Source organism: Chiloscyllium plagiosum, chromosome 46 (genome assembly GCF_004010195.1).
Source record: "Chiloscyllium plagiosum isolate BGI_BamShark_2017 chromosome 46, ASM401019v2, whole genome shotgun sequence".
Taxonomy (NCBI): domain Eukaryota; kingdom Metazoa; phylum Chordata; class Chondrichthyes; order Orectolobiformes; family Hemiscylliidae; genus Chiloscyllium; species Chiloscyllium plagiosum.
Window position 1 is genome coordinate 6,501,194 of NC_057755.1, and position 18,187 is coordinate 6,519,380.

The 18,187-nt window shown below is 52.8% G+C and overlaps 1 protein-coding gene across 1 annotated transcript in view; it reads right to left on the reverse strand.

The window, feature by feature from the left end:
• Positions 1–18,187, reverse strand: part of LOC122544070 (oxysterol-binding protein 1-like) — a 68,770-nt gene that overhangs the window by 12,586 nt on the left and 37,997 nt on the right. Inside the window, exons 5-11 of the mRNA XM_043683072.1 lie at positions 12,520–12,631; positions 9,863–9,917; positions 6,341–6,529; positions 5,679–5,924; positions 4,189–4,309; positions 1,680–1,783; positions 1,289–1,384 (exon numbers count right to left, since the gene is read on the reverse strand). Of these exons, the coding sequence (XP_043539007.1) occupies positions 1,289–1,384; positions 1,680–1,783; positions 4,189–4,309; positions 5,679–5,924; positions 6,341–6,529; positions 9,863–9,917; positions 12,520–12,631 (923 nt within the window). The remainder of the gene's footprint in view (positions 1–1,288; positions 1,385–1,679; positions 1,784–4,188; positions 4,310–5,678; positions 5,925–6,340; positions 6,530–9,862; positions 9,918–12,519; positions 12,632–18,187) is intronic.

An 18,187-nucleotide genomic window follows, 5' to 3' on the forward strand; every position in this document is an offset into this window, starting at 1 on the left:
AGAGTATTGAGTACAGGAGTTGGGAGGTTATGTTACAGCTGCACAGGACATTGCTTAGGCCACTGTTGGAATATTGCATGCAATTTTACTTCTCCTTTCTATCAGAGGCTGTTGTGAAACTTGAAAGGGTTAAAAAAAGATTTACAAGGATGTTGCGAGGGTTGGAGGATTTGAGCTATAGGGAGAGGCTGAACAGGCTGGGTCTCTTTTCCCTGGAGTGTCCGGAGGCTGAGGGGTGACCTTATAGAGGTTTATAAAATCATGAAGGGCATGGATAGGACAAATAGACAAGGTCTTTTCCCTGGCGCGGGGGAGTGCAGAATTAGAGGGCATACGTTAGGGTGAGAGGGGAAAGATATTAAGGAGCCTTAACGGGCAATGTCTTCATGCAGAGGGTGGTAATTATATGGAATGAGCTGCCAGAGGAAGCAGTGGAGGCTGGTACAATTGCAACATTTAAAAGGCATCTGGATGGATATATGAATAGGAAGGGTTTGAAGGGATATCGCGGCCGGGTGCTGGCAGGTGGGACTCGATTACGGAGAAACTGCCAGTAAGTGGCGTCGAAACGCCCGTCAGCCATAATTGAATGACGCAGTGGACTCAATGGGCCAAATGGCCTTACTTCCACTCCTATTTCTTATGGTGTTATGATGACGTTGGGATATCTGGACGAGTTGGATTGAAAGATCTGTGTCCATACTGTACATCTCTGTGATTCTATTACTCTACCTATTAGCCTCCCAGAACACACACACACACTGCTTTTGTAAGCAATCACCACTGCTACAAGAAACATTTGCATTTTAAGCCTCTTCAGACACAAGTCTACATACAACTACCTGAAATCCAGTCCTTACAATAAGCGATGTTACAAAATATGGATGAACCTCTCACACATTATATCACAGAGGAAATAGTTTCAGGAAGGGATCTGTGAGCTCAGGGTGACCAGTCGGAGGGTGATCAAGTGATGCCTGAACCAGACAGGGACAGACGTCAGAGGAAAAGTAGGAGGCTGTGAGGATGCAGAGGGAGAGCGAACAATGCCACAGAGGGATGTGAACAGAGAAATGGTCAGGCGAACTAGAAGACAGTGTAGGTCAACAGTCAAAGGAGCATGGTGGGCAACAGGGTTCAGGCAGTTGATGCTCTTTTCTCTTGGGGGGTGTGAAGGAAGCTGTCCTCGCAGAAGGGGGTTGTGGTTGGCTTGGAAGTTTGGATGGAGAAGAGCTGACAGACCCGCCCTCTCTTGGCTCTCAAGTATCTCAGTGCGACAGAAACCTACCTTCCGTGCAACGTCGCGAGAGAAATAGCTGTAAGGTGCGAACTTCAAGTGACACTTGTCCCTGGTCTTCCTGTTGATGATGTCAACCTCGCCGCTCTGGTCAGACACATGGGAGAAAAAAAAAGAGAAACAACACAACATGGTTCTTTATGACGAAGGGGACAATGTCAGGGTCCTGTGAAAATGGAAGATCATTCAGCCCCAAGCCTGGGACACAGCACATGGCTCTGACCCTCCAACAGCGCAGCACTCCCTTTCCCAGCCTCTCAGAGGCCAGATGCAGCCGCCTTTATCAACGACCACATGTGGGGCTGCTCATTGCCACCTAAATGGGGCGGGGTAGGGGTGGGTGCAGTCCTCAGGGATAAGGCCCATGGCCTGCCATCCTCACCTGATCGATCCACAACTTGCCCACGATGATGTTGTGCACGGTGGTGGTGACCTTCTTCCACGTGTAATGGTTGCCGCTTTGATGGAAGTTGCAGTGGATGGTACCTGCAGCACAGGGAAGGACCCACGTCAGTTGGTGTGTTTTTGCCCCCCTGTCCTTACCCAGGCTGGGGTGGGCTCCACATGACTCCAGTCCTCACGTGACGCCCAACCTTACCTGGTCTGCTCTCAGGAATTCGAATTTCGTTCACTGATGCACCAATGTACACAGACGCGAATACACAATAAATGTCCAATCACAATTGTGTTGGTACAGGTTGTGACCATTTGGCCCATTATGTCTGCACTGGCTCTCTCTCGGATCATTCTGACTGATGGTTATGCATCTGCTTTTGCCTCTTGCACATCACTTAAATGGGAACAATCACCCCAATGTCTTCTTCAAGGCCTCTGCTCATACCTCTACTCTTGCTTTCCATATCCTAATGACCAACTAGACATTCCCCACCCCGCCTCTGCTCCCTTTGCGAAACATTTCAACTCTGCACCATTGCTTTGGGTTCTCAATGCTTCTCTGAACAAGGACAGTTTCTGCCCGTGCACTTGGTCTTGGCCTGTCATGGTTCTGAACACTTCCAGCAAATCTCCTCTCTTGTCCAAACTTGATCACTACTCAATACTCCAGCTGAGGTCTACAGCCTTACACAAGTTCAATAAAAACCTCTTCACTTTTGCATTCTGTCCTCCTGTTAACAAAGGACAGCACGGTGGCTCAGTGGTTAGCACTGCTGCCTCTCAGCGCCAGGGACCTGGGTTCGATTCCAGCCTCGTGCTACTGTCTGTGTGCAGTTTGCACACTGTGTCTGCGTGGGTTTCCTCTGGGTGCTCCACTTTCCTCCCACAATCTAAAGATGTGCAGGTCAGGTGAATTGGCCATGCTAAATTGCCCATAGTGTTAGGTGCATTGGTCAGGGGTAAATATGGGGAATGGGTCTGGGTGGGTTGCTCTTCGGAGGGTCGGTGTGGACTTGTTGGGCTGAACAGCCAGTTTCCATACTGCAGGAAATCGAAAAGGACAGAATACTGCACACTTTTTTGACATCTCCCTCCACGTTTCAAACAGTCCCCTTTATTTGATCCTGTCGCTCCGGATTCTGCAGGTGCCTTTTCCCTATACTCCGTGACATGTCCAAACTGGGAAGGTGACTGTGACTACCCATGCCACTTCATTTCACACATTACGGTCACGTCACCCCTTTGAGCCTCCAGAGCTCCAGCAAAACTCAATCCAAGTTTACACAACCTTCCCTTGTAGCCAGTACACTTTAATTCTGGCAACATTCTGCTAAACGTCTTTCGCGCTCTCTCCAAAGCCTCCACCTCCTTCTCCCATGAGGATTCTGAACCGACTTTCACAGGCGCAACAAAGAAAGCACTCTATCCAATGCATCACAGCTCAGTGCAGCAACTGCTCTACCCAGGCCCGTAAGAAACGACAGAGTTGTGAACATAGCCCAGTCCATCACCCAAACCAACCTTCCATCCACTGACTCAGACTATACAACCTCCTGCCTTGGGAAGGCAGCCAACATCAAAGATCCCTCCCGCGTATTGCTTATAATCTCTTCCACCAGGCAGAAGATGGAAAAGCTGAGACTTGCGTACCAACAAGTGGGCGGCACGGTGGCACAGTGGTTAGCACTGCTGCCTCACAGCGCCAGAGACCCGGGTTCAATTCCCGCCTCAGGCGACTGACTGTGTGGAGTTTGCACGTTCTCCCAGTGTCTGCGTGGGTTTCCTCCGGCTGCTCCGGTTTCCTCCCACAGTCCAAAGATGTGCAGGTCAGGTGAATTGGCCATGCTAAATTGCCTGTAGTGTTAGGTTAGGGGTAAATGTAGGGGTTTGGGTGGGTTGCGCTTCGGCGGGTTGGTGTGGACTTGTTGGGCCGAAGGGCCTGTTTCCACACTGTAATGTAATCTAATCTAATCTAAACAGGTTGAAGAACAGCTTCTTCCCTGCTGTTATTCGACTCGTGAACGAGCCTCACCAAACTCATGCTGACCTGGCTTTCTGTGCACCTTCTCTGCAGCTGTAACGTTGCATTCCTCGCCTTGTTCTATCACCCCACAAATTTTGTATGGAATGATCAGGCTGTACTGCACGTAAAACAAAACTCTTCACTCGACCCAGGTGCATAACAACCTCGATTATCCAAATGACACAGGCGGGGACGATTTTGTTTAGATAATTGCACGTGCGGACGGAACAGTTTACCTGAGCATCGGGTCCCTGAGACCTTGCTCAGACAATCTGAAATTTGGATAATTAATGTTCGCATAACTGAAGTTGCCCTGACAATGACAAATCAAACCACGGCCTGGGAACCGGCTTCGCAGGTTGAGACAATTCTGCACAGCATAACACATTGCACGGAAGAGACAAGGGCGAGACACGCGCGCACACACACACACACACACACCGTCAGCTGGTTTTGACTCTAGTTCACTTACCCAGGGGCATGATGGACAGATACTTTCCTCTGAATTTGCTAGCGATAGCTATCTCTTGCCTCAACGTCCAGCCATACTTGGAATCGACGTGATGTGCAGCAGCTGGAGGGTGGTGACTGACCTGTTGGGAAAACAAAAATTGGGGGGAGGGTCAGAGGACCACACCATTACACATGTAACACCCTCTCCGGAGGGTGTTGTCCCCTTTCAGCACCACCTCACATCCCAGTAGCGGAGCAGGGATGTCTTGCTGCAACTGTCCAGGGGCTCAGGGACAGCACACCCGGAGCAGTTTTGGTCTCCTTACCAGAGGAGGGAGGCAACAATAAAAGAAAAAGCCGAAATTGCCAGGAAAGCTCAGCAGGTCTGGCAGCAGGTGCAGAGAGAAAAGGCAGTTCACGCCGAGCGACCCTTCCTCAGAACTGGCAGGAGGATTACTGTTTGCTGTGGAGGGAATGCAGTTGAAGATTGACCAGACTGATCCCAGGGACTGACATACAAGGACAGGCTGCAGCACTGAGGATTACAGGTACTCTCTGCTTTTCCCCAAGTTCACTTTACGCTACTTTGCTTTTATGAAAGACCTACATTAGTACAGGTGCACAATCCTTTATTCGAACTGCTTGGGACTAGCTGGTTTTCAGAAATCAGAATTTTACAGCAAGTGACAGTTTGACGGTGAAATTCTGAAAGACTTACCGGAGGAGCAGACTCATTGAGTAAAACTGGCTTTAAGACAGAATTGAGGCCTGCCAGTGGTGAACCATGCCTCTCCCCCCACCCATGTCACATCCGCATGGCACACATTGAGTGGGCATCGACTTGGGTTAACTGGTTGCACACCAAACAACCTTGCTCATGAGGGGAAAAACTTCACAGAAAAACCTTTCGGACTTTGGAGCTTTTTTGGATTTCAGATAAAGGCTCGGGCACCTGTTCTCGCTCACCAAAAGAAATCTGAAGGGGATATTCGCTTTGACGAAGAAGGGTAACATCTTTCCCGTCTAAATTAATGCTTCCTTGCTTTATGCCATTACGAAAGGTTTCATAGGAATGCTCTACTTTCAGATGTGGGGAGCTTCTTAAGGTTGATATCATATTGAACAATAAGGAATTAAGGGATACAGTGAGACGGCGGCGAAGTGGAGCTCAGTCCATGAAAAGATCAGCCATGATCTTATGGCATGGCGGAGCAGGCTTGAAGGGCCAGACGGCCTACTCCTGCTCCTCGTTCTCCAGTTCTGAGATTCAGAAGAATAAGGCAGCACTTCACTTTGCAAATAGAATTTGGTTTCTTGTCACCAAGTGTCCTCAAGTACAGGAGGACAGTGAAATGCGCACAACGGCATCACAGGAGATGCTGCCTGAGGTACAAAGTACCTCATCACGACTCCGAGGTGCCAAAGTAAATAGAGAAAAGATGAGGAAAAACTGAAACTTCTACAAGGATACGAACGGGGAAGAGGAAAAAAAGCGAACGTGAAGGTGACCTGCTCGCAGATGGACCGGAATCCTTCATCTTCCAGCCGGTCCAATTCGAAGGTCTCCCCGAGCAAGGGGTTGAAAGGCTTTCCCGTTCGGTAGACGGTGGTGGAGTATGAGGACACAGTGAAGGCAGCCACGTAGCACAGCTGCTCTAAGGCATTCTCGCACTTGGAGGCTCTGTCCAGGAGCTCGTGATACTCCAGGTCCTCCGTCAGTCGCTGCAGCATCGACAGGGGCTCATTGAAGTTCACCTGCAGGAGAGGACACAGAGGGACTAACAACACAGAAAGGCGTGAGGGGACAGGAAGAGACAGGCCCAGCGCCTATTGCAGAGACACTATGGCACACAGCAGGAGGCCCCAATCAGTCCATGCTGGCTGTCTGCACTGTAATGCCCCTCTCTGTATATCCCAGTCGGGGTACTAACTTACTTCACACAGGTACTAGTTTCGAAATGCATGTACATTCCATGGTTGGCACAGATGGGTCGGGTCGAAGGATCTGCTTCTGCGCTGCACGTGGCTGAGACCGACTGGGAAGGCAAGGCCACATGTACAGCACCAATGGCAAGGTCAGCACTGGGAGGCTTGGCCCATAGGTACCTCATTCTTGCGCACCCTCCCCCCAACCCAACAACCCAGACCACAGTCCTGAGCTCCGCACTCACCGGCATGGGGATTTTGGACAGCTCCTTGCCGATGCAGTTCTTCATGATGCTCCACAGGTTGAGGCTGTAGTTGGGTTTGTCGGGAATGCTGGTCCTCCGACGGCGCTTGGTCGCTGGCTCTTTGCTCACCAGCTCCACTGCGCTGGTGCTGGAGCTGGTGTTGCTGCTGGACATCTGCTCATCTGACAACTGGGCATAGAGGGGGAGGGAGGGAGAGCAGAGGATGGAGAGGGAGATGGCAGGGAGGAAGAGAGAGAGAAAAGGGAGGGGGAAGGGAGAAAAAAAAATTTCAGAAGGCACATCATTATTTGGCCAAAGCACCGCACAGCAAGAGTCCACTCGAAGTATAAAGCGCTGGAGGCTTCTGGGAGGGGGGTGTGTGAGTGGTGGTGGGAGAGGGGAGAGGAGGGACACATGTCCCAGGGGAATGGGTGAAAAGAAAACCACAGAGGGAGCAGGGCAGTGGGAGGCACAGGTAGACTGAAGACGGGGAAGCAGGAAACAAATACCTCTCTTATCTACGGCCCTGAGACTCTGTCAGTCTCCGTCTGTTCTGTCTCGCTATGCACACGGGCTCTTCCTTCCTTTTTCCTCCTCTTTCTGTCTTTGTCTCTCATTCTCTGTCTCACGCTCTCTCTGTCTGTACCTCTCTCTTTCACTACCAGCCATCTCTGCTGCTTCCTTCCTCTTTCCCCAGCTCAACTTCCCTTCCTCCAGTGCCTCTCATGACAGCCCAATGTCCGCTTCTCTTCACTGAGGGACAGTCTAAAAAACAAGAGCAGCAGCCCTGTGCCTGGGCGGGGGTCTGAGGCAGGGTGACAGACGGGGGAGGGGCGGGAGAGTAGGGTTTTGGTGGTGGGGAGGCGTTGGGGAGGAGAAGGGGTCACACAGGGGAACAGAACACGCATGAAAAGTACAACACGTTCGGAGGCTGGAAAACGTAACACCGAGTCCAATGCACGGAATCCCGTTTCACTAACCCCAGGATCACCCACCAACCGAAGAGCTGATAGAATAGGCCATTCGGCCCCTCAATTCACACTGCACTCATGGTTCAGCTGGCCTGTAAACTTCATTTGTCCCGTATGATAGGGCCCCTCTGAGATCTTCACTCTGGTACTCAGCCAAGTCAACTTCTTTATTTCTTTCCGCTCTTCCACGTCCCTTGACACGCACCTAACCCATTCACTCCCAACCAATCAGGCGACAGCGACATCCACAACTAAACAGAAAGAAATTCTCTCTCAATTCCCAATTGGATTTGTTCGGGATGGCCTTACACTGACAGCCCTTGGCTCTGCCGACTAGCAAGGTCACTTTCTCCACCCCCCGAAGGAGGGCATTCAGCCCATCGAGATTGCTCTGCTATTCCATGAGATTCCAGCTGATCCGATAATCCTCAATGGTACTTCCCCACCTTTGCCTTTTAATCCTTTATGCCATCTCTGATTAAAGATCTATCTACCCCAGCCCTTGGGAGAAAGAATTGCACCGCACCATGCAGAAAGTCCTCCTCGCAAACGTACAACCCCATGTTCTGAGATTAAGCCCTCTGATCCAAGACACACCCAACAGGGGAACCAAATTCCTTCAATCGACCCTGTCCACTCCTCTCAGGATCCTCTGTATTTCAGTAAGATTGCCTCCCACCTTTCTATATTCCACTGAGTACAGGTCTAATCTCTGCTCTTCAGGGTAGTCCCTCTTCATCAGTAATCAGCCTAGCGATCCTTCTGTCTACATTATTTCATGTTCCCCACATATTCAATCTGCCAAGCCTTTCCCCCACTCTCAGAACCTGTCGATGGCCCCTCTGCAGACTCCGTCATCCCTGCAACTTGCCTTTCCGACTACAGTCATCTGGAAATACGACCATAGTAGATTCATCTCCGTCATCCACACCATTAACATGCATTACTACTAACTGCGGCCCCAGCACCAATCCCTGTGACTATCACTAGTTACACGTTACCACCCTGACTATGTCCCTCCGATCCCAATTGAATTCTATTAGCTAGTTAAGCCTCTGCCCTTGCTAATAAACTACCTCAAACACCTTAAATCGCTGAACAGCACTTTATCAAACACTTTCTGAAAATCCAATTATATTACATCCACTGGCTCCTCTTTATCTAACTTTGCTAACTCCACAAACTGGGCTGCAGCAGCTCCATAAAAGGTGACTCACTGACCTTCAAGAACAAAGAACAAAGAAACTTTACAGCCCAGGAACAGGCCCTTCGGTCCTCCAAGCCAGAGCCGATCCAAATGTACTGTCTAAACCTGTCGGTCAATTCCTGAGCATCTGTATCCCTCTGCTCCCCACCTACTCATGCATTTACCCAAACGCATCTTAAACGAATCTACCGTGCCTGCCTCTACCACCTCTGCTGGCAACGCGTTCCAAATGCCTACCACATTGTGTGAAGTACTCGCCGCGTATATCCCCCTTAAACTTTCCACCTCTCACCTTGAAAGCATGACCTCTGGTTATTGAATCCTTCACCCTGGGAAAAAGCTGGTCTCCATCCACCCTGTCTATACCCTTCATGATTTTGTAAACCTTAATCAGGTCCCCCCTCAATCTCCTTTTTTCTCATGAAAATAAACCCAACCTACTCAACCTCTCTTCATAGCTAGCACCTTCCATACCAGACAACACCCTCATAAACCTTCTCTGCACCCTCTCCAAAGCGTCCACATCCCTTTGGTAATGTGGCGACCAGAACTGTACACAGTATTCTAAATGCGTCCGAACCAATGTCTTGTACAACGTTAACATGACTTGCCAGCTATTATACACAATACCCCGTCCAATGAAGGCAAGCTTACTGTATGCCTTCTTGACCACTCTGTCCACCTGTGCAGCAACCTCCAGGGTACAATGGACCTGCACTCCCAGATCTCTCTGCCCATCCACTTTTCCCAAGGCTCTTAGGAGGGCGGTGTTCTGTGCCCCATTTGTGTGTCTGATCGGGGTGACCAACAGGGTGGGTTGGCAGGGAGAGGCTTTGCTGATTGGCAGGAGGGTCAAACGCCACAGTCGGGGGACAGATTTACGTTGAGAGGTAGAAGGACTGAAGGGGACAGGCGGGCTCATCCCACGGCAGTGGAGTGCACTGTGTATGGAGTGACAGACCAGATCGTGAAATGCCAAAGGGATTCCAACTAGTTTTGCGTTTAATAATTGTGTGGTTACATGCAAAAGTGAGGGAAGGTGAGTGGGGTGAGCAGAGTCACTCTTGCAGAGATAGGAAACATCAAACGGGGTCTGCCTTTGGGCTTCGCCCATTCCGTGGGTCTGTTCAGAGCCCCTTTGTCTCTCTGACGGTCTCCGATTCTCTTCTTCAACGACAATCGAAGAGGAAGACTGCCCTGACATTTGTCACGTCTCCTTCAAACAAGCCCTTGCAAAATCCTGGAGGTTCCCCTTTGATGACAACTGAACAACAGCAGGGATGAACAGAGAGAGAGAGAGAGGGGGGGTGGGGGGGCGCAGGCGGGTGGAAATTAAATACTTACTTGATCCTCAAAGGTTCCCTCGCTGCTGGCTCCGCTGATGTTGCTCCCCGTTCGCCTGCAATCAAACAGCCCATGTTACCGACAGCAATGTCACGCATTGCTCCTTCCTCCCAGCTGACGGACTTTTTACTCGCTGCTGGCTCCGCTGATGTTGCTCCCCGTTCGCCTGCAATCAAACAGCCCATGTTACCGACAGCAATGTCACGCAGACAGCTCCTTCCTCCCAGCTGACGGACTTTTTAAGCAGAAAAAACATTCAACGCCGTACTCTGCTCGCCAGCCACAGGGGGGACCAAGAACTCTGGTGGACGCTCAACAGCGTAAAGAAGCAGCGGTGCCGCAAGTAAAACCGGCCAAAGGTTACGTTTGGAGAAGTGGGGAGGCCACGGCGGTTTGTCGGGGATTGAGACGGTTAGAGAGAGAGAGAGAGAGAGAGAGAGAGAGACAGAACGAGAAGAAGACGACTGTACGCGGTGGAGGAAGTCACAGAGACAGGAAGGGCTGGCCGTGGCTGGAGGAAGTTATCGAGAGGAGTGAAGTTGGTTGGCCGTCGAAGGGAATTACAAGTGTACAAAACACAAGCAGACCATTCAGTCCCTCAAGACCTGTTCTGCCATTCAATCCAATCTCGGCTGACCTGTGTATCCCCACATTCCCATCTACCCCCCAATAACACTAAATTCCCTTGCCTGACAAGTCATATTTACCTCAGTTCTCAACATTACTCAATGACATCTCCCCACCACTACCTTTGTGAAGCAGAGTCTCAAAACCACTCACCTCTCAAAAACAACTTTAATGTGTCTTGAAGGAGCAATGATTAATGTTAAAACAGCATCCCTGGTCCTTGACTGTGTGACTGACAAAGGAAATCTCTTCCTTGCGCTCACCTCGTCAATCATTCCAAATGCTACAGGCTTCAATCAAAACACACCTTGCTCATGAAAACTTGTGGGAACAATGGCGGCCAGCGCAACACATTCTCATAAAACAACCCAACACCAATCCTCTGCACCACCTTCAAAGCATTTACTGCCTTTCCTTACCCAAGGAGACCAATACCGGACCAGGATTTGACATGTGCTCTCACCAGTGCCCTCTGACACTAGAGCACAATATTACTACTTTAATGTTAAATTTACCTCATAATTAAAGAGCGCATTCTGTAACGATGTGCTTACTAACTTACAGCAAACCTGGCAGAACAATTCACTCCCTCTGTATCTGAATCTTTTGCCATTTAGAAAAAAAACACTCCACGTGTTTTTTTTTTAAAATGCTTCCTCCCAGTTTACATTCTCTCACGTAAAACTCCAGACTTTTGCCCACTCGCCCATGCATCCGTTCAGCCATGTATCTTTTCCCTACCCACATACAAACTGACGTACTCAGCTAGGGGTCGTCTGCTACTGTGCCTGGGCTCCCCACATCCAAGTCACTGACGTAGTTGCAAAATGGTGCAGCCTCAGCAGAGGACTTTGTAGGACTCCAATTGTTCCCTCATGTCAATCAGAAAGAGACTCTTTGATGATTTCTCTATCTTCTGCCAGCCAGCTGATCTTCCCTTCATGCTAACATCTTCCCCCTAATACCACTAAACGTTCATTTTCCCACAGCAGCCTTGGATCTGCCACTTGATCAAACGCCTTCCAAAAATCCAAATGCACCGTACCTCCAGGTTTCGCTTTATCCAACGCATATGCCACTACTTTAAAGCCCTCTTGTTTCTAATCCAGCTTGCATGATTACCATTTGGGGAAACCATACGGATTCGAGCCAATTACCTGAAGTTTTTCCAAGTGCACAGCTTTAAGTCTCTTGAATAATTGACTGAAACAGCCTTGCCATACCAAACGTCCATCTAACTAGTCTAACCGTTGCCCGGTTTCTGTCCCTCCACCTTCAAGATTTGCTACTTTGCAGACGAATAGACTCCCTCCTGAACACAGGGGACTTCAGAAAAGCGACACCGACACAACTATTATCAAATGAACAACCTCTTAAGACGCCTCCGTTGAAAACCAACCTGGACAGCTCACGCCATTCTCTGCAACCGAGAGAGAACCAATTCCAAATCAACCCCAATTAGTCCAGTTACGGAGACAGGGAGGATTCTGAGGACTGGAGGTGGTTACACAGGTAGGGAGGGTTGAGGACGCTGCAGCGCAGTCACAGAGAGACACACAAAACCAGATGCAGGAGAAGACCACTTACACAAGATTCGAAAAATGAGCAATGACCAGCAAGGCAGTGGGAGTACAGATGGTCAACGGGGAAAATGGATGGGCAGTTCAGAAAAATAAGCTTGCAGAAGCATGGGGCTTCAGAAGGGAAATGGGGACTGAGCAGACTGCTGCGCAAAGAGGAAATGAGGGCTCAATTAACCGAAAGCACTCCAATTGCACCGATCTGACTCTAACGCTATGGGACACCCTGCAGTTGTGAAAGGCAATGTACTAAATTGCGACTAATTCTTTTTTTTTGGTTATGGGTGGAACAGGAAGTCCAAGGTTCCTTAGCTGTCAGAGCTGCAACGGGGAGCAGAATGGCAAGCAGAAAACCTACTGAAGGGCATAGATCCTGGGCAGCCGAAGGCAACGGGGCTAAACAATAACCACCTCCCCCGCCCCCAGCCCCTTCAAGGCAGCATCACTGACCTGTGGTACCGCGAATCAGCCTGGACGGTGATAAACTCCGCCACGTCCTCCATGGCGTCAAAGAATTCGTTCTCGTCATCCTCATCACTCAGATCCCGGCTACCTGTGCTCCCTGAAAACAGAAAGGTTGTCACCAGACTAGGAGGACAACAGCATGGAAGGGAGGGCTCAGTTATAGACGGGGGAGACAGAGACAGGGGGAGACAGAGACAGGGGGAGACAGAGACAGGGGGCCACACACCAGGGACATGGGGGGAGGGAATAGGGGGACGGAGAGAGGGAGAGAGAGAGAGGGAATCAGTCCGGGATATACCACACACCAGGGACATGGGGGGAGGGAATAGGGGGACGGAGAGAGGGAGAGAGAGAGAGGGAATCAGTCCGGGATATACCACACACCAGGGACATGGGGGGAGGGAATAGGGGGACGGAGAGAGGGAGAGAGAGAGAGGGAATCAGTCCGGGATATACCACACACCAGGGACATGGGGGGAGGGAATAGGGGGACGGAGAGAGGGAGAGAGAGAGAGGGAATCAGTCCGGGATATACCACACACCAGGGACATGGGGGGAGGGAATAGGGGGACGGAGAGAGGGAGAGAGAGAGAGGGAATCAGTCCGGGATATACCACACACCAGGGACATGGGGGGAGGGAATAGGGGGACGGAGAGAGGGAGAGAGAGAGAGGGAATCAGTCCGGGATATACCACACACCAGGGACATGGGGGGAGGGAATAGGGGGACGGAGAGAGGGAGAGAGAGAGAGGGAATCAGTCCGGGATATACCACACACCAGGGACATGGGGGGAGGGAATAGGGGGACGGAGAGAGGGAGAGAGAGAGAGGGAATCAGTCCGGGATATACCACACACCAGGGACATGGGGGGAGGGAATAGGGGGACGGAGAGAGGGAGAGAGAGAGAGGGAATCAGTCCGGGATATACCACACACCAGGGACATGGGGGGAGGGAATAGGGGGACGGAGAGAGGGAGAGAGAGAGAGGGAATCAGTCCGGGATATACCACACACCAGGGACATGGGGGGAGGGAATAGGGGGACGGAGAGAGGGAGAGAGAGAGAGGGAATCAGTCCGGGATATACCACACACCAGGGACATGGGGGGAGGGAATAGGGGGACGGAGAGAGGGAGAGAGAGAGAGGGAATCAGTCCGGGATATACCACACACCAGGGACATGGGGGGAGGGAATAGGGGGACGGAGAGAGGGAGAGAGAGAGAGGGAATCAGTCCGGGATATACCACACACCAGGGACATGGGGGGAGGGAATAGGGGGACGGAGAGAGGGAGAGAGAGAGAGGGAATCAGTCCGGGATATACCACACACCAGGGACATGGGGGGAGGGAATAGGGGGACGGAGAGAGGGAGAGAGAGAGAGGGAATCAGTCCGGGATATACCACACACCAGGGACATGGGGGGAGGGAATAGGGGGACGGAGAGAGGGAGAGAGAGAGAGGGAATCAGTCCGGGATATACCACACACCAGGGACATGGGGGGAGGGAATAGGGGGACGGAGAGAGGGAGAGAGAGAGAGGGAATCAGTCCGGGATATACCACACACCAGGGACATGGGGGGAGGGAATAGGGGGACGGAGAGAGGGAGAGAGAGAGAGGGAATCAGTCCGGGATATACCACACACCAGGGACATGGGGGGAGGGAATAGGGGGACGGAGAGAGGGAGAGAGAGAGAGGGAATCAGTCCGGGATATACCACACACCAGGGACATGGGGGGAGGGAATAGGGGGACGGAGAGAGGGAGAGAGAGAGAGGGAATCAGTCCGGGATATACCACACACCAGGGACATGGGGGGAGGGAATAGGGGGACGGAGAGAGGGAGAGAGAGAGAGGGAATCAGTCCGGGATATACCACACACCAGGGACATGGGGGGAGGGAATAGGGGGACGGAGAGAGGGAGAGAGAGAGAGGGAATCAGTCCGGGATATACCACACACCAGGGACATGGGGGGAGGGAATAGGGGGACGGAGAGAGGGAGAGAGAGAGAGGGAATCAGTCCGGGATATACCACACACCAGGGACATGGGGGGAGGGAATAGGGGGACGGAGAGAGGGAGAGAGAGAGAGGGAATCAGTCCGGGATATACCACACACCAGGGACATGGGGGGAGGGAATAGGGGGACGGAGAGAGGGAGAGAGAGAGAGGGAATCAGTCCGGGATATACCACACACCAGGGACATGGGGGGAGGGAATAGGGGGACGGAGAGAGGGAGAGAGAGAGAGGGAATCAGTCCGGGATATACCACACACCAGGGACATGGGGGGAGGGAATAGGGGGACGGAGAGAGGGAGAGAGAGAGAGGGAATCAGTCCGGGATATACCACACACCAGGGACATGGGGGGAGGGAATAGGGGGACGGAGAGAGGGAGAGAGAGAGAGGGAATCAGTCCGGGATATACCACACACCAGGGACATGGGGGGAGGGAATAGGGGGACGGAGAGAGGGAGAGAGAGAGAGGGAATCAGTCCGGGATATACCACACACCAGGGACATGGGGGGAGGGAATAGGGGGACGGAGAGAGGGAGAGAGAGAGAGGGAATCAGTCCGGGATATACCACACACCAGGGACATGGGGGGAGGGAATAGGGGGACGGAGAGAGGGAGAGAGAGAGAGGGAATCAGTCCGGGATATACCACACACCAGGGACATGGGGGGAGGGAATAGGGGGACGGAGAGAGGGAGAGAGAGAGAGGGAATCAGTCCGGGATATACCACACACCAGGGACATGGGGGGAGGGAATAGGGGGACGGAGAGAGGGAGAGAGAGAGAGGGAATCAGTCCGGGATATACCACACACCAGGGACATGGGGGGAGGGAATAGGGGGACGGAGAGAGGGAGAGAGAGAGAGGGAATCAGTCCGGGATATACCACACACCAGGGACATGGGGGGAGGGAATAGGGGGACGGAGAGAGGGAGAGAGAGAGAGGGAATCAGTCCGGGATATACCACACACCAGGGACATGGGGGGAGGGAATAGGGGGACGGAGAGAGGGAGAGAGAGAGAGGGAATCAGTCCGGGATATACCACACACCAGGGACATGGGGGGAGGGAATAGGGGGACGGAGAGAGGGAGAGAGAGAGAGGGAATCAGTCCGGGATATACCACACACCAGGGACATGGGGGGAGGGAATAGGGGGACGGAGAGAGGGAGAGAGAGAGAGGGAATCAGTCCGGGATATACCACACACCAGGGACATGGGGGGAGGGAATAGGGGGACGGAGAGAGGGAGAGAGAGAGAGGGAATCAGTCCGGGATATACCACACACCAGGGACATGGGGGGAGGGAATAGGGGGACGGAGAGAGGGAGAGAGAGAGAGGGAATCAGTCCGGGATATACCACACACCAGGGACATGGGGGGAGGGAATAGGGGGACGGAGAGAGGGAGAGAGAGAGAGGGAATCAGTCCGGGATATACCACACACCAGGGACATGGGGGGAGGGAATAGGGGGACGGAGAGAGGGAGAGAGAGAGAGGGAATCAGTCCGGGATATACCACACACCAGGGACATGGGGGGAGGGAATAGGGGGACGGAGAGAGGGAGAGAGAGAGAGGGAATCAGTCCGGGATATACCACACACCAGGGACATGGGGGGAGGGAATAGGGGGACGGAGAGAGGGAGAGAGAGAGAGGGAATCAGTCCGGGATATACCACACACCAGGGACATGGGGGGAGGGAATAGGGGGACGGAGAGAGGGAGAGAGAGAGAGGGAATCAGTCCGGGATATACCACACACCAGGGACATGGGGGGAGGGAATAGGGGGACGGAGAGAGGGAGAGAGAGAGAGGGAATCAGTCCGGGATATACCACACACCAGGGACATGGGGGGAGGGAATAGGGGGACGGAGAGAGGGAGAGAGAGAGAGGGAATCAGTCCGGGATATACCACACACCAGGGACATGGGGGGAGGGAATAGGGGGACGGAGAGAGGGAGAGAGAGAGAGGGAATCAGTCCGGGATATACCACACACCAGGGACATGGGGGGAGGGAATAGGGGGACGGAGAGAGGGAGAGAGAGAGAGGGAATCAGTCCGGGATATACCACACACCAGGGACATGGGGGGAGGGAATAGGGGGACGGAGAGAGGGAGAGAGAGAGAGGGAATCAGTCCGGGATATACCACACACCAGGGACATGGGGGGAGGGAATAGGGGGACGGAGAGAGGGAGAGAGAGAGAGGGAATCAGTCCGGGATATACCACACACCAGGGACATGGGGGGAGGGAATAGGGGGACGGAGAGAGGGAGAGAGAGAGAGGGAATCAGTCCGGGATATACCACACACCAGGGACATGGGGGGAGGGAATAGGGGGACGGAGAGAGGGAGAGAGAGAGAGGGAATCAGTCCGGGATATACCACACACCAGGGACATGGGGGGAGGGAATAGGGGGACGGAGAGAGGGAGAGAGAGAGAGGGAATCAGTCCGGGATATACCACACACCAGGGACATGGGGGGAGGGAATAGGGGGACGGAGAGAGGGAGAGAGAGAGAGGGAATCAGTCCGGGATATACCACACACCAGGGACATGGGGGGAGGGAATAGGGGGACGGAGAGAGGGAGAGAGAGAGAGGGAATCAGTCCGGGATATACCACACACCAGGGACATGGGGGGAGGGAATAGGGGGACGGAGAGAGGGAGAGAGAGAGAGGGAATCAGTCCGGGATATACCACACACCAGGGACATGGGGGGAGGGAATAGGGGGACGGAGAGAGGGAGAGAGAGAGAGGGAATCAGTCCGGGATATACCACACACCAGGGACATGGGGGGAGGGAATAGGGGGACGGAGAGAGGGAGAGAGAGAGAGGGAATCAGTCCGGGATATACCACACACCAGGGACATGGGGGGAGGGAATAGGGGGACGGAGAGAGGGAGAGAGAGAGAGGGAATCAGTCCGGGATATACCACACACCAGGGACATGGGGGGAGGGAATAGGGGGACGGAGAGAGGGAGAGAGAGAGAGGGAATCAGTCCGGGATATACCACACACCAGGGACATGGGGGGAGGGAATAGGGGGACGGAGAGAGGGAGAGAGAGAGAGGGAATCAGTCCGGGATATACCACACACCAGGGACATGGGGGGAGGGAATAGGGGGACGGAGAGAGGGAGAGAGAGAGAGGGAATCAGTCCGGGATATACCACACACCAGGGACATGGGGGGAGGGAATAGGGGGACGGAGAGAGGGAGAGAGAGAGAGGGAATCAGTCCGGGATATACCACACACCAGGGACATGGGGGGAGGGAATAGGGGGACGGAGAGAGGGAGAGAGAGAGAGGGAATCAGTCCGGGATATACCACACACCAGGGACATGGGGGGAGGGAATAGGGGGACGGAGAGAGGGAGAGAGAGAGAGGGAATCAGTCCGGGATATACCACACACCAGGGACATGGGGGGAGGGAATAGGGGGACGGAGAGAGGGAGAGAGAGAGAGGGAATCAGTCCGGGATATACCACACACCAGGGACATGGGGGGAGGGAATAGGGGGACGGAGAGAGGGAGAGAGAGAGAGGGAATCAGTCCGGGATATACCACACACCAGGGACATGGGGGGAGGGAATAGGGGGACGGAGAGAGGGAGAGAGAGAGAGGGA